This window comes from Sardina pilchardus, chromosome 13, assembly GCF_963854185.1.
Source record: "Sardina pilchardus chromosome 13, fSarPil1.1, whole genome shotgun sequence".
NCBI lineage: Eukaryota > Metazoa > Chordata > Actinopteri > Clupeiformes > Clupeidae > Sardina > Sardina pilchardus.
Window position 1 is genome coordinate 947,309 of NC_085006.1, and position 25,238 is coordinate 972,546.

Here is a 25,238-nt window from a genome sequence, read left to right on the forward strand (position 1 = left end):
AGGAAAGACGGTAGGATTATTTGAATTGTGTATTTTCAAAATCTGCTGGCCGTTTTGCAAATCCCATACCCCACCTTTAACTACTTTGTTGAAAATGCCTATATTTACAGTTATAGACATTCCCTTTTCCCCATTTACAAATGTCAACACACTCTTTTTAACTAAATGTATGTATTGTCTTGGCTTTCTGATGTTGATAGTTGAGAGCAATGTGTTTTTGTTAAAAGTATAGATTTTTTTTTTAGAACACATTTCCTTCCCTTCCGGAGTAGATTTTCCCCTAATTGTTGTCATTGTGAGAGTACACTAAATCGGCAAAATCCAAAGGTGCTAATAATTCTGGAGAATGACTGGGCACATACATATCACCCTTCTAGGAAAAAAAACGAATAAAAAGGTCATCAAGCAATCTTACCTGGAGTCCAGCGATCACGGGTTGGACCATGCTCCTTGAAATGCCCTGGAGCAGATACAAAACATATCACTGAGACAGTTGATATAGCTGCAAGTCACAATGTGAAGAACATTGTTATGACTTATATTTTCCTTTGTTTGCTGCTGAGCTGTACTGTAAAAGTAAAACTGACCAACAACATAATGAATGATATGGCACTTTATTCTATTCTCACAAATTCATCCTTATTCCATCCATACAAAACAAATACTGTTACAGTAATATTAAAATATGTTGCAAGGTGGTAACAACAATGCTCATTAGGCTATTTCTGACATTATCTATTTATTAATCTTTGTTTTCATAAGTAGTCAGTTTCATATTTGGTCTGCATACTATGGGATCTGGAACTATTTTTAAACTGAGTCCTTCTTGTTTTACACATTGCCGTTGCTTCATTCAAAAATTACAGTCTGGCCCAGGAATGTGACATGCGAGGTATAATGGTTTCTCCAAAAAACGAAGCTGACTGAAGATAGTAAAATGAGATGAAGTTTAATGTAAAAAGACAAATGTAATCGAATAATCAAATGTCTGAAAATCCAGTTAATTCTCACCTTCCTGCCCTTGACAGGTCTTCATACAATACTCCTCAGAAGTGAAGCGGTTAGCATTGCCACCACAGCCGCCATAGATGAATTGGCGGCAGGACATGGCTTTGGAGTCATAGTAAAACATTGGAAAGGCAGCACGACATCTTCCTGGATCCGAAGGTATCAAGCAGTAATCTTTAGGCAGAAACAGGAAATACAAGATGGTTTCATTTCGTTGAATTTGATTATCATTATTATTTGCACTTCTGCAAATCTGTCAGGACTGTACCATGACAACTATATTAGTTACTATTGTACACATAGCATCCTACCAGCAGGGTCCTTGGGCTTGATATCAACAGACTCCTTTGATTTAGGGATATCCTTGGCTGCACACAAAAAAACACTTGTTAAGAAATAAAAATACATAAGTACATTAGGGACACAGAAGGGCCATTCCACAAGACTTTTTCAGATTTCTAAAATATGACTTATTCAGTTATTCACAGCCCAGCACCGTGGAGCTCAATTGACATTTGCCATAAAATTCAATATTGGCAGGTCTAACACTAGTGCCCTGTGTTTTTCACAGATGAGAGCAGGTTCACCCTGAGCACATGACAGACATGAAAGGGTCTGGAGATGTCGTGGAGAACGTTATGCTGCCTGCAACATCATTCAGCATGACCGGTTTGGTGGTGGGTCAGTAATGGTCTGGGGAGGCATACCCTTGAAAGGATGCACAGAACAGGGCAGTGAACACCGGTCCCTCTAGAGGCCATCGGGCCCTCAGGCCACCTTCATGAAGTCTGTTTCTGACACTGTGGCCAGAGACATTCACACCAGTGACCTGCTAAAGGTCATTCTGTAGGGCTCTAGCAAAACTCCTACTGTTCCTCCTTGCACAAAGGAGCAGATACTGCACTGGGTTAAGGACCTTCTACCACTCTGCCCTGCTCTCCTAGAGCAACTGCCTGTCTCCTGGAATCTCTTCCATGCTCTTGAGACTGCAGTGGGAGACACAACAATCTTTTTAGCAATGGAAAGTATTGGAGGAGTTGGACTACCCTGTACAACCTCTGTAGGCTCCAGATACTGGCTTATGCTACCAGTAGTAACACTGACCCTATCCAAATGCAAAACTAGTGAAAAATCAGTCAAGAAGGATGAAGATGGAAAAATTACCAGTTGCCACCACCTGTAAATCCATTCCTGATAGGAGTGGGCTACTGTAGGAGACAAGACGAAGACGATAACGTTCCGTGGCGTGTTATCAACGTTAGATTGCTTCTTCTAGTCACTAGTGTTTACAGCCAGAGAGGGTTAAAGCGGAGCAGATGGCTAATGAAGGATTCTTTGCAACAGCTGTAGCTTAATGAGCACTACGTAACAATCCATTTCTGCCGCCAAAGCGTCTCAACGTTAAGTCTATGGGATTTTTGAACTCTTTTATCGTAAATATCTCAAAACGTATAAAGTTCACAAATATGAAAAATAATAGAACAAATCTCCGTTTCAAGACCTTTGTAGGAGTGCTTGAATGACGGTTCAGTGGTTTTAGAGCCTTTGATCGTTGATTTTGGTCGGAAGCAGAATAACTATTATAACGATAATAAGAAGAACAGGGATAACAGTACATTGCATTTACATGCAATGTAATAACAATAATATATAAAATTGTATTGTTTCGTGATCTTAATATCGTGAATCGTGTCGTATCGCGCATTGAGTGCATCATTACATCCCTAATTTTTACTTTTTTTGCGGCTTTGGTCACTCTTGGTGTCAAGGCACGGTTACATTATGTTCCATCTCACAATCATGTAGGCTATCAAATTTGTGTGTACAGCATTATTGGCACCCCTGGTTAAGATGCGTTAAAAGCCTTAAAATAAATATTTTTTTTTATTGTAGAAGCATACTCTCACACTGAAAATTGTAGAAAAATGTAACCTTCAACTCAAGAGAATTTTAAGGTGGGAAAAAAATCCCTGACTGAGAAATAATTATTCTTCATAAAATCACCTGTTCCACAATTATTGGCACCCCTAACAATTCCTAGGAAATAAATGTAATTGAAGTATTTCTGTCATTTCTACAGTAGTTTACAAAGTCAATCAGAGTATGTAGGAACATTTAATTAGTAATTCTTAACATCCTGTTTCCCTGGGCTATAAATATGACGTGACACAGAGGCCATTTCTCTTCAACATGGGAAAGACAAAGGAACACACTGTTCAAGTAAGGCAGATGTGTGTCGACCTTCACAAGTAAGGCCATGGCTATAAGAAAATAGCCACTTGCACACCTGCCCATATCTATGGTCAGCGGAATCGTTAAGAAGTTTAAAACAACTGGAACAGTGGTAAACAAGCCTGGAAGAGGACGCAATTTTATTTTGCCACCACGCACAGTGAGGAGGATGGTGTTAAAGGTAGATGTAGATGCGCGTCTTGAGCAAGGTGGTTTACACTCAGGAGGAGGCAAGGAGTAGGTTTGAAGATGGGATATTTTATTATCTCCCAAATAAGGCCAATGTTTGGCAATAAAAGTAATAGAATAAAAAAAATAAAGAAAAATAAATACTTTCCATAAATGAAATAAAAGTTGACATAATAGTCAAAATCATAGCAATAGAATAAATTAAGACGGCATTACAAATAACCTTATATCAGGTCACAATAAGGAGCACACAGGACCCATGTCCTTTCACTTGCTGCTCTCCCAATAGTCTGTCAAACAGACACATAAATAGGCCTAACAATTACCCCTGAAATTGGTACATACCAACTTTGAACAACATGCAGGGGTGTTCTAGGTCATTACAAGAGTAACAGGCTAATACAGCCAAAATATAAAATTCCAACAAGCTAGAATCTACAGTCTGAATACGCTCAATATCGCTCACTTTAGCATAGCCAAAATCTATAAATACAGCAAAATTATTACATATAAACTTTGGGTCACTTCCAATTGACCCGGAAGTTTAGACGGCCATTTAAACACGACAACCGCGGCACACATTCTCTATACAAACACGGACGTAAGACGAAACACTGGTAAGACAAACATAACGCCATGATAACATTTGAAACAAATAAGCTAAATAAACGTACAGATAAAGACATTTGTGTTGTGTGGTTATTGCAACGGAATATGTGAAGTGGCAAGTAAATGAGTGTAAACAGTAAGCGATGTAATGATATTGGTTGCTAGCATGTAAAAATCACCGTAGTGTTAGATGGTAGGCTAATGTCGACAATTTAAAACAGCTACGGGATTACGGCAGAGGTGTATGATGAATGACTATGTAAACAAGTGATTTAAGAACAATATGGAGGTCAACTGAAAACATAGACACGTCAGACAATCACAGATCACAAATACACAGAGGGTTTGAACAAGGTAGCGTATCGCTACTGTGACGGTATGCATGCGACCCGTCACAGATGGTAAGAGAAATAAAAAAATCTCCAAAACTCACTGTTACAGAAATGCATCAAATGGTTGCATCTTGGGGTCACAAAGTCTCCAAAACAACCATCAGGCGCTATCTACATGCCAAGAAGTTGTTTGGGAGGCATGCACGGAAAAAAACCTTTCTCACTCAAAATCATAAGCACAAACGTCTGGAGCGGTACTGGGCCTTCAACTGGGACCATGTGCTTTGGTCAGATGAGACAAAGTTAGAGCTTTTTGGCAACAAACACTCTAAGTGGGTCTGGCGTAACAAAAAGAGGAGTATGCAGAACAGCACCTCATGCCCACTGTGAAGTATGGGGGAGGATCGGTGATGCTGTGGGCCTGTTTCTCTTCCAAAGGGCCTGGGAACCTTGTTAGGGTGCATGGCATCATGAATGCTTTGAAATACCAGGACATTTTAAATCAAAATCTGGTGGCCTCTGCCCGAAAGCTGAAGATGGATTGTCACTGGGTCTTTCAGCAAGATAATGACCCTAAACATATGGCCAAGTCTACACAGAAATGGTTCACCAGACACCGTATCAAGCTCCTACCATGGCCATCTCAGTTCCCAGACCTCAACCCCATTGAAAACCTGTGTGGTGAGTTGAAGAGGAGAGTGCAGAGGAGAGAACTCAGGTCGTTGGATGACTGACATTACTAAAAACAAACTGGCAGTTTTTGTCCACCATGATTCCACTATTTATTAATTCATAACAATTTACACTCTCCATCAAAGGCATTTTAGTAGTTAGATAACTTAGACACTTTAGTCTTAGGCAACGTTGCCATGTTAATTTGGGCTAGAAGTGCTTGCTTGTGGTGGCGCTCCTGTCCGTTGCTTCTCCCGAATTGTGTTTGGGAAATTTGACAACAATCAGCTTAAATGTCAAATCATATTTATTTCTCTTTGTCGCCATGGTTTGCGGGAAACACGGAGAAACGAGATGGTCAGTCCTCGTATTTTTTCTTCACGTTTCGTTATAAGAAATATATAGGCTAAGTAATAAGTTAAAGTCTTCTTCCGTATTGAACAGACGCTCGGCATGTCAGATTGCAGTTGCAGAGTTTTCGAATGTTTTACAACCCAGCTGGTATCCGCTGTTCATTCCGACGTATCCCCACTCGGCGGTATTTAACTTTTTTTTTTTTTTCAAACAACGTGCCATTCCAACATGGTTATTAATAGGCTATTAATGTCATAACTATTAGGCTATCATTAGGCTTACTATGCATGGCTGTAGGCAGCTATGAGGCCATTGAGATCTGGACCTCATCGGTTTTGAGAGCTGGAAATACATGTGTTTGCTAAATATCGGTATATTGTTGTGCATGTTGCGTTCGCGACTCGGGGAAGTGAAAGCAGTTTTGTATAGACATTGCAAGTTTTCATGGTGATCATCGGCGCAGCTGTAGCTGATTGTGAAAGCCGATTGGAAATACATAAGTTTAGAGCGAACGTTTCAACTATGTTTGCCATGGTAGACAAAAACACTCAAATAAAACAATAGCCTAAAAAAATAACTGTAGTGCGTAATGGACACGGCTTTATATCCTAAATAATTTTCGAGGTTCGCCATTTGGTAATATGACCTATCCTTACTGACAATAATTTAGATTGAGCACAACTAAATTTGCACGAAGGCAAAATACAGTCCTAAGCCTATTATATATAGCCTGGCCAATTATTGTAGATGTGCAAAACCAGCATTTGCGTGCGTGCTTGCCGGTGAGGTGTAGCCTACAAAAATGAGCATAACATCTGATTATTAAAGTATGGCTGTAGGATATAGGCTACTGGTAAGAGAAGAGCTGGTTTAAAATTCAAGTGTAGTAAAAAAGTGTGTGCACATCCCCGGTCAAGGTGCAGAACAAGAGTAAATCATAAAAAATGGAAAAAAGTTCGCACACTTGAAATCCTTCTTTTTTGATTTTCTTTTCTTTTCTTTAGCACAAAGGAATGACGTTTCGACTGTGTGGTCTTCTTCAGATTAAAATTCAAGTAACGTGCGCTATTTAACCCCTCAAGACCGACTGTATTGTAGTCTGCTGACACAGCCAGGCGACGCTCCCAACCCGTTTTGGGCACGAATGAATGGGTTTGCCCTTAGTTTAAATGGAGGCCGGGGAGAGCGCGCGGCAGCTATTGTTATATATGGAGCTGGCTTAACAAAGTTTTGTGCGTTATATATATATATATATACACACAGTACAGGCCAAAAGTTTGGACACACCTCATTCAAAGAGTTTTCTTTATTTTCATACTATATGACTATGAAAATTGTAGATTCATACCGAAGGCATTAGAATTATGAATTAACACATGTGGAATTATATACTTAACAAAAAAGTGTGAAACAACTGAAAATATGTCTTATATTTTAGGTTCTTCAAAGTAGCCACCTTTTGCTTTTAATACTGCTTCGCACACTCTTGGCATTCTCTTGATGAGCTTCAAGAGTCACCTGAAATGGTCTTCCAACAGTCTTGAAGGAGTTCCCAGAGATGCTTAGCACTTGTTGGCCCTTTTGCCTTCACTCTGCAGTCCACACGGTGGTTGGAACCAAAGGTCTCAGAGTTTGACTCTTCAGACCAAAGCACAGATTTCCACTGGTCTAATGTCCGTTCCTTGCGTTCTTTAGCCCAAACAGGTCTCTTCTGCTTGTTGCCTGTCCTTAGCAGTGGTTTCCTAGCAGCTATTCTACCATGAAGGCCTGATTCAGGCAGTCTCGTCTTAACAGTTGTTCTAGAGATGTGTCTGCTGCTAGAACTGTGTGGCATTGACCTGGTCTCTAATCTGAGCTGCTGTTAACGTGCGATTTCTGAGGCTGGTGACTCGGATGAACTTATCCTCCGCAGCAGAGATGACTCTTGGTCTTCCTTTCCTGGGACGGCCAGTTTCTTTGTAGCGCTTGATAGTTTTTGCGACTGCACTTGGGGCACTTTCAAAGTTTTCCCAATTTTTTGGACTGACTGGCCTTCATTTCTTAAAGTAATGATGGCCACTCGTTTTTCTTTACTTAGCTGCTTTTTTCTTGCCATTATACAAATTCTAACAGTCTATTCTGTAGGACTATCAGCTGTGTATCACCCCTGACTTCTGCACAACACAACTGATTCCCAACCCCATTTATAAGGCAAGAAATCACACTTATTAAACCTGACAGGGCACACATGTGAAGTGAAAACCATTTCAGGTGACTACCTCTTGAAGTTCATCAAGAGAATGCAGAGTGTGTGCAAAGCAGTAATCAGAGCAAAAGGTGGCTACTTTGAAGAAACTAGAATATAAGGCATATTTTCAGTTGTTTTACACTTTTTTGTTAAGTACATATTTCCACATGTGTTAATTCATAGTTTGATGCCTTCAGTGTGAGTCTACAATGTCAATAGTCATGAAAATAAAGGAAACTCATTGAATGAGAAGGTGTGTCCAAACTTTTGGCCTGTACTGTGTGTATATATATATATATAAATAAATAAAAGAGAGAGAGAGAGAGAGAGAGAGAGAGAGAGAGAGAGATTCCTGCATGCTGCATTACCGTGACCCTTAGCCTATACCTTGTGGATGTTTTTTTCTCATTGGAATTAGGGATGGGCATTCGATTACATTTTCTTAGTCGATCGTCGGGAGAATTAACGATCAACTATCGATTAATCATTAATATTTTTATATTAAAATTAATTATTTATTTAATTTAAAATGCAATGAAAATACAAAACCACAACGTGTTTGTTGCGTAGTGTGAGTCTTGAAGCAATAAATCAATGTCACTGTGTAGCAACAATGAAACATTTTACCAGGCAGGGGCAATATTTGACGCCATTCTCAGTTAAATGCAAGTTTCCGTTTTGATTGCGCTCAGTTTCAACCTAGCATCAACTCGAATTTAGCATGGAGATTTATTGAAACCAGCATATCGCATTCCGTCACGACAGCCTAGGCTACTATCACCAGACTGGTGTCTCACTACAGCTCCTGCTTCTTCTCTTCGTAGTGAGATTCTACCCGTTTGGTAGGCTAAATAACATTAGCCTACAGGACGCACCGCTCTATTTATTCAAGTGGTAGGCTAGTTTGAGTGTGGCGGTGTTGTACTTTGCTTTGGACAAAGGCGTCTGCTAAATAGCATAACAATACACGTTGTTGTAGTGCTTGCAGCGAACTAAGTCACTTTTCAAATTAAAATGGTCCCATGCCACACTTTACCGTGACCCCTTCATGATTGGCTACTACTGAAATCAAAACGGAAACTCGCAGTTAACTGAGAATGGCGTCAAACATTTCCCCCGGCTGGTAAAATGCTTAATTGTTGCCACGCAGTGAAATTAGTATCATTGTTTCAAGACTCTCACGACGCAACACAACGTACAATAGTTTAATCGATTACAAATGTATTTTATCGACGAAATTCTTAATGATCAATCCTCGATCGTCGATTAATTATGCCCATCCCTAATTGGAATACAGCAGGACAGGATGCCTTTTATCTATCAAACTCATTGTTGGAAGGACTAGGCTACTCAACAAACTTGTTTTTCGTTTCTGGGAGATCTCGTTATCGTTTTGGATTGTCGGATTTTATACTTATTGTAGGATGAACAAAGTCTATGGACTTGCTATATTAAATCCAGTAGCCTAATAATTAGGCTATGTGCCACGTCCGATTTCGCAAGTAGTGTAGTAGGCTACATTTAAAAATCGACAGCCGTCTGTGAGACTATCCATTTCATGAAGAGCAATTGTCTTGTGCGATCATTCCACCTCCCCCACACTCGTCTAACCAGTTCACTACATTATAGCCTACCTATATGAGGCATTGAGGACGACTGCCTCCCTCCCCCCTTCTCTCTCGACACACTTGAGCCCGACACTATGTCAATGTAAAAATGTGTGTGAGTGTGCGCTGAACAACGAATTCACATATTAACTTTTCTTCTCAGCAGACATCGCAAACATAAAAAAATCGCAAAACTGAGAAAATCTTTCATTTTTTTAATAAAACGATGCCGTTTGTCTTGATGGGTTCCGGAGAGATTCGTAGAGTGGGTTTTGAACCCCGGTCGCTGGCGTACGTTACAGATGCTTCAACCAGTTGCGCCACAGCTCATATCTAGTCACCATGCTGCTTAGCCTACATATTAACACTTGCCAACAAATATACGGGATTCAGTCAGTCGAGTTTATTTATTCGTGGCATGCACTTGAAACGCTGATCAAAAGTTCTGACATGTTAAACTGACGTTAGTTATTAATTCACCACATGATAACTTGCTGTCATATAGCTTGACGCACAGCAGCCTACAATAGTCTATGCCTATCTCTGAATCAACATGAACATGCATACGATACATAAGTTGCTAGAAACTTATTTTGCGGAGCTAGGCCTACTAGTCGATGGTTACAATGAATCACCCTCACTGCCCTATCGCATATCTGACCATCCATTGTTACAATGTTATAAAATGCGCAATCTTCTCCATGCATGGAGCCTACAGTTATAAGTAAAGTGACAAGCATAGGCATGTATTAAAGAGATTTCTGTTAAATACATTATATTTTCAGTTGTCAAAAGTGGTGGGGACAAAATCTGTGATAACAAGTGCTGGGTACATGTAGGCTACCCAGCGTCGCCGGTTAAAATGAACATGCCTCCGTTTTAAAATAGCCTATACACATTTCTAAGTATTCCTAGCATATAAATGTAGCCTAAATGTCCATCTTGTCCATCTCTTTCGTCTTCGCCTTGACAATAATAGCCTATTCACGGAAATGCGGTCTTGTAACCGTAATGAATTAATGAATTAATCTAAGGTTGCCTATCGAGTCTTTCAGGTTGAATTGAAGGCTATTTCCTTCTGATAGGCCTATAGGCGATTTTCTAAAACCATTTTCATTAATTGCAACAATGGTTTATTGAAACGTCGTTTGATTAATTTCATCACCTTCATTTTAATGATTAAATGAGACGGATATGCGGAGCATTTCTCTCCCTCTCCATTGACCAAAACGTTGCTCTGGCATCTCTGCTGGACTGACTGAGTTATAGGCTACGTCGCGTGAGAGAGCTGTGAGGTAGGCTGTAAAACATTCGAAAACTCTGCAACTGCAATCTGACATGCCGAGCGTCATGTCTCTTCTCCGCTTGTAACCAGCGCGGTGTCTTCGGGTTTTTCCGTGTTTTCCGGCATGAGCCGAACCTTCATGTTATTAGGGCGGTCTTATGTTGCCCCCTTGCGGTTGCAGTTTTAATTACAAAGTCCCGAACCTTCGGGATTCTCGATGTGCGCCAAAGAAAGGAGCATTCTCAACCCGTACCATCTGTACAAAGCATAACATCAGGGGTGCCAATAATTGTGGCACACATGATTTGATGTAAAAGAATTATTTCTTAATGTGGGATTGTTTTCCTTCTAAATAAATGCACTTGTATAGGTTAGATTTTACACTTTTTTTCATTGCGGTCCTATATTTTTTGGGAATTTTTTTTTTTTATTAGAAGCTAAAGAACACATCTTAACCAGGGGTGCCAATAATTATGGAGGGCGCTGTATATAGAGTGGGGTTATTTTGATGAGCTCAATGCAATTCAAACCAGCTAATTAGCTAACAGCTAATACCTGACATGAAGCATGCCAAACTCTTAGTATGGTGAAGGGTATAGTGTTGATGTGGGGTTATTTTAATTCCAAAGGCCAAGGGGATTTTATCAGGGTGCATAGTGTCCTGGATCCATGAAATAAAAATAAAAATCCTCTATGGGAATTTAACATGGGCGTTCCAATACTTATGATCCCTTATTATATATTTTAAGGAAAACATTTATTTATTTACAATACATTATTCATTCACAAAGAAAATTGATGTCCTTAAAGGTTGAATATTTCCTCATTGTTTCATTTAAAAGGTAAACTATGCAACGTTTTTCAGTTAATCAATTCATTCCATACTGTTATATATGATTAAATGAGTCATTACCGGTCAAACAATGTTTTTTTCGGCCGCCCTAGTGGTCTGTAGCGGTAGAACCACGCTTGCAACTTCAGGAGCCCTCGGGCACGCACCCATGCTCTATTCCAGGAAGTGTCATGTAAAGTCTCATGAAAAGGCACGGCAGACTGACCGATTGAGGAGATTTGTAAAATATACACGCTAAAGCTGTAAGGGAAGCTCTGCAGAGAAATATACAAGCATAAAACTAGCGAAATTGCCAATCCGGCATAGTTTTCCCTTAAAGCATTAAGATCATTTTCCAAAAGATGAATTTATATTTAACTTTAAGCATGTGTTCCAATACTTTTAGCCAGGAAGGGAAAGCCTTATTGTGTCAGTCAATAAGGAACAAATGAATGATGAAAAACATAATTGTAAGCATAACAATGGAAACAAACCGTTTCTATGAGAACTTTTCTTAAAAAAAACTTCTCATGTTTGCTAGTGCCGGGATTCGAACCTGGAATTCCGGTGGTATTTAAAATAGATACTTGTACGTTAAAACCGCATTTACAGTCGTGGATATTACAAAATATAGTAGTTAAAGGGATATTCCGCCATTTTTGGAAATATGCTCATTTTCCACCTCCCCTCGAGCAAAACAATCGATATTTACCTTGTTCCCGTTCATCCAGCCATTCTGTGAGTCTGGCGATACAACTTTTAGCTTCAGCCTAGCATAGATCATTGAATTGGATTAGACCATTAGCTTCTCGCCTGCTAGCTTCATGTTTAAAAGTGACTGAGATTTCTGGTAATTTTCTCATTTAAAACGTGTCTCCTCTCAAGTTAGAAAGTGCAATAAGACCAACTGAAAATGAAACCTGGCGTTTTTCTAGGCTGATTTGACATGGAACTACACTCTCATCTGGCGTAATAATCAAGGCAACTTGCACACTACTGGCACTACTACTGCTTGTTGTCTATGGGGACTATTTTCAGATGCTGCGTACGATATCACTGCGCCTATGGTACGTTTGCAAGTTGCCTCGATTATTACGCCAGATGAGAGTATAGTTCCATGTCAAATCAGCCTAGAAAAACGCCAGGTTTCATTTTCAGTTGGTCTTATTGCACTTTCCAACTTGAGAGGAGACACGTTTTAAATGGGAAAATGACCAGAAATCTTAGTCACTTTTAAATATGAAGCTAGCAGGCGAGAAGCTAATGGTCTAATCCGATTCAATGATCTATGCTAGGCTGAAGCTAAAAGTTGTATCGCCAGACTCACAGAATGGCTGGATGAACGGGAACAAGGTAAATATCGATTGTTTTGCTCGAGGGGAGGTGGAAAATGAGCGTATTTCCAAAAATGGCGGAATATCCCTTTAACAGTGGGATTCATTGCTTCTAATGTTTGTTTTTTTATATAAAAATTGCATTGGCAATCATTCTGTCTTGCTCTGTTAATCCAGCAGCCTACTGGTTGTGTGGCACCATCTACAGGCCGGTAATTTCACGGTAATTGCAGATGGATGCATCAAATTGGTTAATCCTCCGGCCTGTAGAGCAAACAAACATCATCAAAACGATGAGAGCAAAAGCACAATGTCAGTGGATTACTATTTAAACAGATAAACACACAGATTAACAAAGTAACAAAACAAAGTAGCAACGTAGTGAATGGGAGAAAGAGAGAAGAAAATGTATTGCATTTCGCAGGATTCAAACCTGCATTACACCTAAATTGGACTCAAGCGTAAGGCGAATACACTAACTACTGTGCTACATAGTTTATAGATAGAAAGTGTCATAAATGTTAACTTTTAACGCTAGAAGGAAAAAAGGATATAAAAAAAATAAAGTATTTAGATGAAACAAAGCATTGAATAGGGATTAAAAATAACAGTGAGGTTCATTTATGGGTGCTTGTCCTCTCTCCCTGAAAACGATGACAGCGACAGCAACAGCAAAACCGGACTTCTGTTTGTTAACACAGTCAGTTGCTTTCTATCCAAACAAATACACACCAAAGTAGCAACGTGGTGGATGTGGGAAAGAGAAGAAAAGTCGTTGAATTTCGCAGGATTCTAACCTGCATTTCACCAAAAGGAAACCATACTTAGTAGGCGAGTTCTCAAACCAATACACTACCTGATCCTCTTCATTATCGACGACTAACTGTTAGAGAAATAATGTAATGTTAAGAAAAAAAAATCCAAGTATTTAGATGAACTAAGCATGAAATAGGGATTCAAAATAACAATGAAGTTCATTTATGTCCTCTCTCCCCCTAAAATATCAGCCAAATGCAGTTAAGTTAGAGCCATCTTTGCCACATTTGTGATCTGTGCTGAACTGTTTTGGTCTATATTGTCTTGATCAGCCATTGGGCGCAAACACTTCAAAATCATTGGCTGCCAGAAAAGAAGGATGGATATTATTATCACAATTAAAATCGCCCATATTTTACGTGCAGTGTTTTTCGCAAAATGCCCGTAAAATGCGCACGTGTCTTTAGAACATCACTACGGCGTAAAAAACGGGCACATTTTCTGTGAATTATCGGCGCCTTATAGTGCGGCGATAAAAGCGGCATAAAGACTGAGAAAACGGGCGTATTTCACGGACATACTTGAGCTAACATGAGGGAATATCCCCGTTTTCTGGCATTGTAGGCTTGCCATATGTGTGTGTGTGCATGTGCGTGTGTCTATGTGTGAGAGAGAGAGACGCTTGAGTGACAGAGAGAAAGGAGGAAAGGGAAATGCAGCGAATACGATGCATGTTTTCAATAGCGTTAACATAGCAGCTGTGGCGGCAACATTACGGCAAAATTACTAGGTCAGCAGCAGAAAAAATCCTGTATAGATATACCTACATATGCATTCAGACAGCACAACAAAAAAAAACCCTTCCGTGAGAAGTCTGTGAACATTGCGTAAATACATATCTGTCTAAAAACGGCTAGTGATACATATTCCTAAACTGCTAAACTGCTGATTTTTCCTATGGGAAAACAACATAGGGATTTTGAATTATCGCACCTGTTAAAATCTCACAGGGACGAAAAAGTCTAAAATGCAGAACACACTTTTGTCCTCTGCCTTTGAGTGAGTACTGTATCTTCAGTATGTTAAGGCAAACTCAATTTTTGCTTCCCCAGAGCTAACTTGCAATGCAACTTAGCTTCAATTAACACCCACATCTCCTTATATGGACAAAGATGGACAAACTTGGTTCCTTATTGTTGGCAAACTTCAGAGGTCTATATGAAACAATGTATTGCACAGCTCTTCAAAATGTTATCACTGAATTCAATGGACCATCTTACATTCAGAGGTCTGATATTGCTTGATGACAATCGTGAATCATATTTGTTTTCTGCATTTGACCCATCCGTGAGTAAGTATACACTTCTGTGATGACACATCCTTAACTCATTGGCTGCCAGACGTTTTACAGCATTTTGACTGTTTTTCTAAGATCCACCGAACAGTGTTATGACTATGTAAACACACAAGCTACCAAATGAAAGAGTAGACTCTCTTCTTTCACCAGGAAAAAAACGGTTTGTTTCTATTGTTTCTTCGTTCTTTAGTAATCATCAGTAGAACATGGGTTAGTTTTGCTAAATACACCTGTTTTTGACCAAAAAATGAAGAAAACAATCTTTTTGCGAAAATCAACTTTTTAACATCATCGTTTCAGTAGTATGTCAACCACAATTGCACTGTTATCTTGTCAGTCTCGTCAAGTTTGCTAGGGACTCTAGACTCTGAACAGGGGTGCGTTTCCCGATAACGATGGATAGACACTCTTACGAGGGTTTTCTACGATTCATCTTAAGATCGATCGTTAGGATTTGCCGACTGTTTCCCGAACATGCTCGTAGCGTGAACGCGCGTGCATTGCTCTTACGATGCTCTTAAGGGAGCTGTCCACAATAAAAGTTCTGAAATGTCCCCTAATTTGATGGTGATGTCAGGTGACTGCCCGTCATAGCTAAGCCACCGTCTGAACGTTGGATCTATACATTAATTAACATCAATACGAAAATAGAAAACCTTTGACATCTGCATGTAAGCATTCCAGTTAGCCTAGGTCATATACCACACGCATATAGCCTACTTTTGTATTATTTAACATTAGATTGTTGCCCCGTTTTTATGTTTGTTGGAAGATAGCCTATGTATATTAGGCTTCGGCTATAGCTTACTCTTACATCGTTTATGCGAGTTCTTTGCTAACCTGCTTGTGAGAGCACGGTGTGCTGCCTGTGCAATAATGTTTCGTGTCACTTAAGCAGACGTTTGAATAAAGAGGTTGATAAGAAAATGAGGAAATGTTTAGGTTTAAATAACATAGCCTATAGGCTTAGATTTTGACGCAGAACAGACTATTGTCACATATTCCTTTCTCTGTTTTTACCTCATAAGCCTAATAAAAAATAAAAAGTAAAAGGCTACACAAAAAGATAATGGTAAACGTTTCTGGCAAAGTCTCCTTTCATTCTTGTCCGGTTTTAATAACATTATGTCCATTGAATGAATGCTATTTTGCACGCTAAAATCTGAATCATCACAAGTAAATTTACAATAAAGAATGGTAACGTAAGTTGGATCATTATATTCTTAGTTGTAATCCCCCTGCATATCCTGCTGGTGACTCCACTGAGGCATAGCATTACGACGCTCTTAGGCAGTAACGAGAACTCTGGATCACTCGTAGATCTACGAGTGTTTTCACGATGCTCTTAAGCTACGATGGTTTCGGGAAACAGTCGGCAAATCTTAAGACGGTCGTAAGAGGGACTTTACGATCATCGTAGGCTTACGATGCTTTCGGGAAACGCACCCCAGGACGGTAGACTTAGCAAGCTAGCACTAGCAAAGTTGTTGTTAGTCTATAGCAATAGCCAATGTAAATGGATCATACCGTTCACGTGTTTTCCATCCTTGATGTATGAAGTAAGCATATTTATTCGCTGGACCGCATGCAAACTAGATCCACTGTGGTCGATCGTCAGTGTGTTTGCTTGCTATATGTCTCTGCATGTGGCTCTGCAGGCAGATACTAATCATCCAAATGGCACTGCTGCCATCTAGCGGTTCGGATGGCTAGTACAGTCTGTTTACAAGCCTGAAACTCTGCCAGATCGTTCCCAAGCCCACCCATGAGCCCTCCCCATTGAAAAATGCAAGACGTCAATGGCAGTCAACGTAAGTGTTTAAATTGACATTTAAAGACGTCAATGGCAGTGAATGAGTTAAGTAGACACACACTGGAAGCAAAGATAGACACTCACCAATTACACCTCTGCATGTTGATGCACATTCCTCTTGAGACACAAAGTTGTTGGAATTGCCCTGGCATCCACCATAGATGAAGCTCTTACAGCTCTGAGTGTTGATGTCATAATAGAAACGAAGGAATGCAGCCTTACAGGGACCTACCAGCTGAGGGGATGTGCAGCATTCTGAACAGGGGAAAACACCAGGTTACAAAATGTTCCAAACCCTGACCAAAACAACAAACTTTGGTCAGTGGTAGGTAACCTACCACTCAGAGCCGGCCCGATAAATCGGTGTGCTGTTTGCTGGTCTAAGTATTGATGTTTATAACGTCTGACTATTTTTTTTTTTAATTGAGTAAAGGAAAGCTGGATACCAGTATTGATCCTTCATCTACATTTCCTTTGTTGTTACATGTTTTTACCACCACTATTAACAAACCAGGCTTGTATGGCTTGGTAAAGTAAGTCAGTAATGGTGCAGGATCAGGATATGTGTGGTAAGAGACGACAGTGTAGGCCTAATGCAATTAAAGAATGCAATGTGCTGTAGACAATTGAAAGATACAATTATAGTACTGCTAGTAAATGTAAGTACATAAGTAATGCATTTCATGTGAAAATCACCCTACTATGAACACACAGGCCACCTCACAACGCTAAAGCTGATGATAAACAATCAATACTGATACTAATATTAAAAATATGCCATTCGCTGCACAAAGATAGCGATTTTTTGATCTGTAGCCTACAAATCTATTTGGGCCCATGGGCCTACATAATGTGGACCGTATAATGGACCGTGTCACGCAATTCTTTCACACAAACATGGGTGTCTGAGGGTGTTTTGGAGAGTTACAGGTACGCCATGCTATTGGAGGTGCAAGCAAAACGCTGCATCACTGTTGAAATCACATACTGTAGGAAATTCAATATTGTTTGCACCTCCAAGTGGACTGTGATATAAGTTTCTGTGTCTCCATCTGACAAAATATTCCTTAGTCAATGCTAGTCTGACATTTATCGCTCCCAGTGGCCATTCAGTGGGTATTCAAGCTATCACTATAATAAACTACATTTTTTTTGTACAAGATACAACAAGAATTAACAGAAATTCATCAGAACAATGTGGAGACATAGCCTATTATGAAAACTGTCAACTCATAAAACAAGACTTTTGAGTGCGCATTTAAACACACATTAATTGCATGCCCACCAGATGGCGCCAACACACTGCATTTTGGGCCTTAATAGGTGTGACAGTGGTCTACTAGATCCAACAGCTTAGGTTAGGCTACTTCTTGGACCCATAAAACCTGTTTGACGGGATTTGAGTTAGGCTACTCAACTAATGGACTATCTATCGACTAGCCTATTAGGCTGCCAAAAAGGTTTCTCAGACAGGCCTAGAACAAAGTCACTATCTGCTAACCAACACTAAAGTGTAGGCATATCCAATAATGAACTGTAACTTCAATCCCAGTAGGTCAATGCTAATGGTAGGCCTACGGTATGAGAAAACAGTTAGCATATAAGTAGAGATTTTCATAAACTGAAAAAACAATCTTCTTAACCCTCCCCCCCAAACATAAGCCTAACGTTACACTCAATGCAATTTAGCATTCCGAATGAGCTTACCTGTACAGGTGTGGAGACGTCCGTGGCCTTCAGTTGGTTGAGGTGACACTGACATTTTCCGGAAAACTTGAAACTGTGAATTGGGCCGGAGAGCGCAGACATCCTTTCCATCTTTTACACAGCTCACGAGAAAACATTCAGCTGTCCCATCAGCTGGAGTCCCAAGTACGGCAAGCTGGCAATCTCCCCTACGACAGCATGCCGACTGGCAACCAACGCTATCGGAAATATTCATCAAGTTGGCAATGTAGCTAGCGCCATCATCGAAAGACTGCGGGTCTAAACCCAACTCAGCGTTCAGATCCCATTTGCATGCTTCCTCTCTGGCATACCCAGAGCATATATAGCAAATCGACAGGTACACACCAATTGTGATCCAAAAATGTGCCATTCCTGATGCGTTTTTTCCTACGATAGCTTAAAGTGCAAAAGTGTCCCTAGACACAGGACACAATAGGTATGAATCAGTAGCCTAACAGGCGCATTCATTTCTTCCTGCTCAACCGGTCGAGCTTCCTGATTTCTATCTAACGTGACGTAGGCCTAAGCTAAATGTTCCATCCATTTCATCAACATTTTTCTTTATTCAGTTTACCAACCAAATAAAACACTATAGCCTGTATAAACAACATTAATTTAGAACATTTGCCTAAAGACGAACTTTATAGCCTGATTCCAAATTGGAATAGCTAGGCCTATTGCAGCCTGGGTGACTGAATTGACTTTGCAGTCTGGAAAGGATTGACACCTATGAGCTAGGTTACTGACAAACCTAAACTCTGAGGTAGCCTAGCTGATGATAGAACAATTCAGATGGATTAATGAATAATGATTGTTATCAACTTTATTTTTCTGATGCGCAGGTCAATAATATTATTATTGACATGCATTCACCTGCAACAACATTAACCACTATAAAGAGGAAATTCCAGTTGAAAATCCAGTAGATAGTCTACTGGTCTGAAATGGTCTGTAATGGTTTCAACTGGTCCCAAATGGTTTTTTGATTTTATACTGGTTTGCCCAGTTAGTGACACCAGTTAAAACCAGTTAAAAACCCATTAGAACCAATAGAGCTATTGGGCAGGGGTGGCTCACCAGTAACAACCAGTTGAAACCAATAGGATGTAACTGGTATCCTCAAGTTTAAATGGATATTGGTCTCAACTGGTGAAACAACTGGTCTCAACTGGTCTGGCAACCCTATAGGCCTACATTATATAGATTGAACATGAAAAATGTTGATGTCTTCTAGTCTTCACTGTAATGTTCCTGAACCCTGCACACACATTCAAGTAGAAGTATGTCTCTTGGACAAATATTTGATTTTAGCAAGAGGTAGACAGTTTTGACCAATTTAGCAAAATTATTAAGGAATTTTGAGGGGAGAATTGAATTGAATTCAATTGAATTTGTTTATTTATTGTTTATTGTTTATAGGATCCCCATTAGCTGGGGCTTACGTCCGACAATACAGACAGATAATAAATAATGAAAAACAAAATAATAAATTACATCACATTAACAAACCTTAGATTGACAAGACTCCATACATATACGTATACAGAAGCTCACACGCACACACACACACACACACACACACACACACACACAAACATACTGTATACATATTCACCTACACAGAATTTTACTTTCCGCCATAACCGAATTATGTATTTTGGCCTCATATCTCCTGAACCAAACATGATACCACAGAAAAGGTGATGTCTACCCCTATGTTTTGATGGTCAAGGATTACAATGATACCATATACAACATTATAAACTGTTCAGGTGAACATTTAATGGTGAGTTCAGTGATGTCACAGGAAATTACAGCAGGCCTATCTGAGAACCTCCGCTAGACTTTATAATATCATGTATGTTGCATGTTATAGAGTTCTAAAACATAACCCTTTTGTTCATTAACCCTGACAATACAGTGACTGTAAAGAATAGAATAATATTCAATATGACCATTAACAACTTAGCTTGAATAGAATGTCTCGAACACAAGATTTACTTCAAAAGAAATTATTTTAAAAACACATTTGTTTGATTGTTTTGTTGTTGTTGTTGTTGTTGTTGTTGAACCTATTCTTCACTGTCTCCTTCACAGTCTCCTCCACACTGATACAGAGTTGCGCACTTTAAGGAGGTTTTTTAGCATTTGCAATGCCCCAGGCAGCCTAGGAACTAGGTGCACATGAGCATTTTACCAAAAGAAACATCATATATGACGGTTAACTATGCAATGAGCGAGTATAGAATGTGCTTATAACTGAAACCTGACCAAGAGACAGGATATACCAATTATTGTTATGAACATAAGGCTAGGGCCCGAGATGGATTTTGAACCCCAAAGTGACAAGTACGTCAGCCACCCTTAACACCTACATGAGCTGATAAACGACTCAATTTAGATGCAACGGCCATCTTGCCAAATTGGAATTTTGTAACAATTGCATTGTTCTAATCACCACTGATCTTCAGATCTATTTTATCTATGCACTTTTATAAGAATTGGATTATAATGAGTGATATGCTGTCATCTGGATGCAGGGAGACAGTGTGTGAGAATTCTATACTATGATTTTAGCTCAGCTTTCAACACGATACAACCACACATCATAGTAAATAGGCTTTTACAGTTTTTTCCAATTGCTAATACACCAAAATGACACTCATAGCACAATTATTTAAACTGACACACAGACAGCAAAACACCCTCTCAAGTCTCCAAAAGTCTAAACACATTTTCTGCTTTACACACATTTTGCACGCACTGAGCACAGTTCTCTGCATAAGACGGAAATCTGACATAACATGGTTGCAGTTTCAAAACAATGGCATTCAAAATGACACAGCATGAGCTAACCAATACATGTGCCACCTAGCCAAACACCTCAATGCTTGCAGTTTTTTTTCCAATTGCTAAAACACAATTTTGAAAACTAGAGTGGGTTTCTCAAAATTCACACCCAATTCGACACTCATTTCCTAAAACTCAACATTAAGACAACTGAAGAATTAGTCTGGATATATTGATTTAGCGGTAAATTCGGCCCACTTCATCCAGGTATTGTCTTCCATAGCTGCTGGCTGATCTCCATTTCCGCTTCTTGGTCTGGCCGCTTCTTCCCCTTTCTATGGTTTCTGGGGGTGCAGGTACCGTTGACTTTAGGGACATTTTTGGGCGTGCCCTCCATGTGTTGGCTGGTTGTGGAACCCAAGTCCCTTATGTATCATCTCCTGACCCTTCCTCGTGGAAAATCATTGTCATTGTCCCATTTAATTCCTGATTCTTTTATACAGTATATCATTTAGTTCTTTGTGCAATGTATTGTTCAGTCTTTCCTTCCTTGCCTTCACTTCCTCAGTCATCTCCTTCATCTTCTGAGAGCTTGGGAAACCATTGTCCATGTTCCTCAAGTTTTCTCCTATCACTACCAGGGTAACTGTACCAGACGGGTTCTGAAACAGTTCGGTCAGGTTGAAGTGGTGGTCTCTTGTGGAGTGATGCCCTTGGCTGGACTGCCCTTCAAGGTGGCCTTGGTCAAGGGGACTGAGTAGAGGGGGCAGTCGGTGACCACCAGTGTTGATGAAATCGGGGAGTTCTTCTGCATCGGCTGTTCCTAGTCCGGTGCTTGGGAGGTTGAATATCTTACCCTCTGTGGTGTAGGGGTGCTGTTGCTTCCATTTCTTCCCTTTCTGGCCCCTGCTGCATCTCTTTGGCTTTGGTGTAGTTCCCTTCGTCGGACATGGTTGTGAATGAAGAGTCAGAGGTGGGACTGGTCATATTAAATCTTTGGGTAACACTTTATAATAAGCAGTGTTGTGCACGTTCACACTCTTCAGTAACTAGTTCAATGTTCAGTTCACACACGTGCAAAGTGAACTGTTCACGCTCATAGTTCACCATTTTTAATTTTGAACTAGTTCAAATTCAGTTCATTTGAATGAAAATCTGTTTCTGACGGAATATAGGCTACAGCCACCTGTTGTTCTCATCTAATTGAGAATGTCCGTAAATTGGACTTTATTTCGCTGGGCAGATACATTTCGTTTAGGTCTATGGCAGATACCGACGCCTAATAAATGCGGCCGCGCATTTATTAATAATTAATAATAAATGCGTCAGCTGTGCATGCCTGACAGCAGAAGAGTGTAGTTTTTACAACGGGAGTATGGAGGATTACCTGCAGCGATGGAACTGTTCAGTGACATACTGTAGGGCTCTTTGAACACGTTATGCATCCCTCATCACTGACAAGTGTAGAATCTTTCCGCGATTGCATTCATATAGCAGCGGTTCTGTGAACAATGCATCATGCGTAACGTGATCATGGGTAGGCCTAATATGTAGTAAGGTAGTGCTGTAGTTTAGGAGTGGCGCCCGTGGGCAGTGAGTGTGACAACCACATACTGTTTCTAAATTGCCAGCAGATAGTGTCACTCGACTTCTCAGGACAAAATCAATTCCGTAACGTTTAATTGGACATCAACATTGACGTTCGTCGTTCATTTCCCATAATCTGAGCGAATTCACGTTCAAATTCATTATTTACAAATGTGTTGCGTTCAGTTCAGCGTTCACAGAAAAATGAACGTGTTCAATGAACATGTTCTTTTGAACTCGTTCATGCACAACACTGATAATAAGGGTACATGAATTCTCATGAACTAATGCATGAATTAATGCATGAATTACGCATTAGTTAATCCATTAATATATCATGAATCATTATGACTTAACATGAATTCACTGATTGCCATTAATGAATTAATACATGAATAACTCATCATCTTAAGCATTAAGTACGGTTGGCACATCATCATGAATCATGATTAATTAAGCATGATCATGATGACTTTTTGTCAGACAAAATTTTGGACATCACTGTCATGGAGAAAAAAGAAAAGTAATTACACATGAATTCATGTTAACTAAATGTCATGAATTATCATGAGTTAATTCATTAACTCATGCATTAATTATACATGAAAATCTCATTAATAAACATGAATTAATAGTATGTCATTAATGACATCAGGTATGGACAACAATTCATCTTGAGCATTAGGTACAGTGGGTAAATCATTATGAATAATGATCAATTACACATGATCATGGTGATTTCTAGGTTTTTGAAATGTGCTCAAGGGGTAAGTAAACTATACATTAACTCATCATGAACTAATTGAGACCATTTTCAGAGAATATCGAAGAATCCACATCGTTCAAATATAGGCATGTCCTCATTAGCTAAGCATTATCTTTTCATTAGTTAATCATGTCTGTGGCCCCTCAGATAAAGTGATGAACAGGTGGTGCTTTAAATGCATGAAGTTTGAAGTCATGCAAAAATTGTCCATTTACATTAATTAATGTTCATCATGTTTGTGGCCCCTCACCTAAAGTGGTAAATGGACCCTTCTTTATCACTGGCCAAAGAAGTGATTTTAAAAAGAAATAAATTGTTATATTACATGAATCAAAGATTAAGTGCTCATGAGTTCATCATGTGTGTGGCCCCTTAACTGAAGTGGTAAACAGGTGCTTATTTAACATTGATGAATAGTGTTATTAACAATGAAGAAACTGATATTAACTTTGTTATTTTTAATTCCTGCCAACAGGCGCATCAGTGCATGAATCCTACACACATCAAAACACTACTTTTCATACAAAGTTGTAGCACACGAACAATGAAAGAAACAATCCAAGGTTCAAATCAAAGGTTTAAACCTATAAACTTATTTAAAGTGCAACCCAGTCTCATTCTCAAAACGTTTCCCTGGGAACATTTTTGCAGACCCAGCAAAACGTACCTCTAGGTACATTTCCAAAACGTACCTCTAGGTACATTTCCAAAACGTACCTCCAGGTACATTTCCAAAACGTACCTCCAGGTACGTTTCTGATGCCAGCAGGGGGTGCTAAAGAGCGACGTTTACACATTGTTTACTACAGTTAGGTCTGGTCAAATATTCAAATGTAAACATGACAAATAAAGTATCACAGTATCAAATCCCTCACAATACAAAAACAATGTCATGGTGAGAGCAAATTCAGTTCCGTTGGATTCAAATAATAAGCAAAGTCCCTTTTGGTATAAAAGAAAAAGTAGAAAGTCTCGTTTGGTATAAAAGTAAAATTCAAACGTCCCTTATGGTATAAAAGCAAAATACAAAAATAGTTTCCGATGTGCTCCCTCCTGCGTGGGAAAATAACTGCTTATCCGTAATCCACGTGCGATGCTGGAAGTTCACACAGACGGGGAAGAAACCTTGCTGCAGTTGGCCACACATTCCAAAACGTACCTCCAGGTACATTTCCAAAACGTACCTCCATGTACATTTCCAAAACGTACCTCCAGGTACGTTTCTGATGCCAGCAGGGGGTGCTGCTGGGTGGGTGGTCGACACGCGTAATCTCTTGGGACAGGCTCGCCATCGTAGTTGGTCTGAAATCCACTGAATCTCTATCCCGTAATAAGAACCAATCTACACAGAAAAGAGTAACAGTTACCATCAGACATTTATTTTCTATATGAGATCTCATTTAAACTTTCTTTTCTTATAGCATCAAACTCTCAACAGGCATAACGCCGTAATACTGCCATAAAAGGAGACAACATCTCAAGCCTACCTTACATTGCCAGACTTTGCAAAGATTTGGAAAAGATTTTTGAAAAACTACAGTCTCAGACCCTCTCACATCTAAAGACAATTCATTGAGTTTTTAGTCACAGGCCAGTCTCAGATTAGGATTTTGCAAAGACTGTGGGTCACTATTTACAAGACTGCTGCTAGATTCCCTCAAATTATTTCCATCGTGCAATAGGCTACACGTCATCATTCACAGGAAATCACATGATAGCCTACTCATATCAAAGTAATTTTTTCGCGTTTCTGCAGCATT

The 25,238-nt window shown here is 39.6% G+C and overlaps 1 protein-coding gene across 1 annotated transcript in view; it reads right to left on the reverse strand.

The window, feature by feature from the left end:
• spint2 (serine peptidase inhibitor, Kunitz type, 2) overlaps positions 1-18,820 on the reverse strand; it is a 37,889-nt gene extending 19,069 nt beyond the window's left edge. The window contains exons 1-5 of the mRNA XM_062552370.1: positions 18,315-18,820; positions 16,692-16,862; positions 1,320-1,376; positions 1,012-1,182; positions 416-460 (exon numbers count right to left, since the gene is read on the reverse strand). Of these exons, the coding sequence (XP_062408354.1) occupies positions 416-460; positions 1,012-1,182; positions 1,320-1,376; positions 16,692-16,862; positions 18,315-18,705 (835 nt within the window). The 5' untranslated portion in view covers positions 18,706-18,820. The remainder of the gene's footprint in view (positions 1-415; positions 461-1,011; positions 1,183-1,319; positions 1,377-16,691; positions 16,863-18,314) is intronic.
• Positions 18,821-25,238: the final 6,418 nt, after the last annotated feature.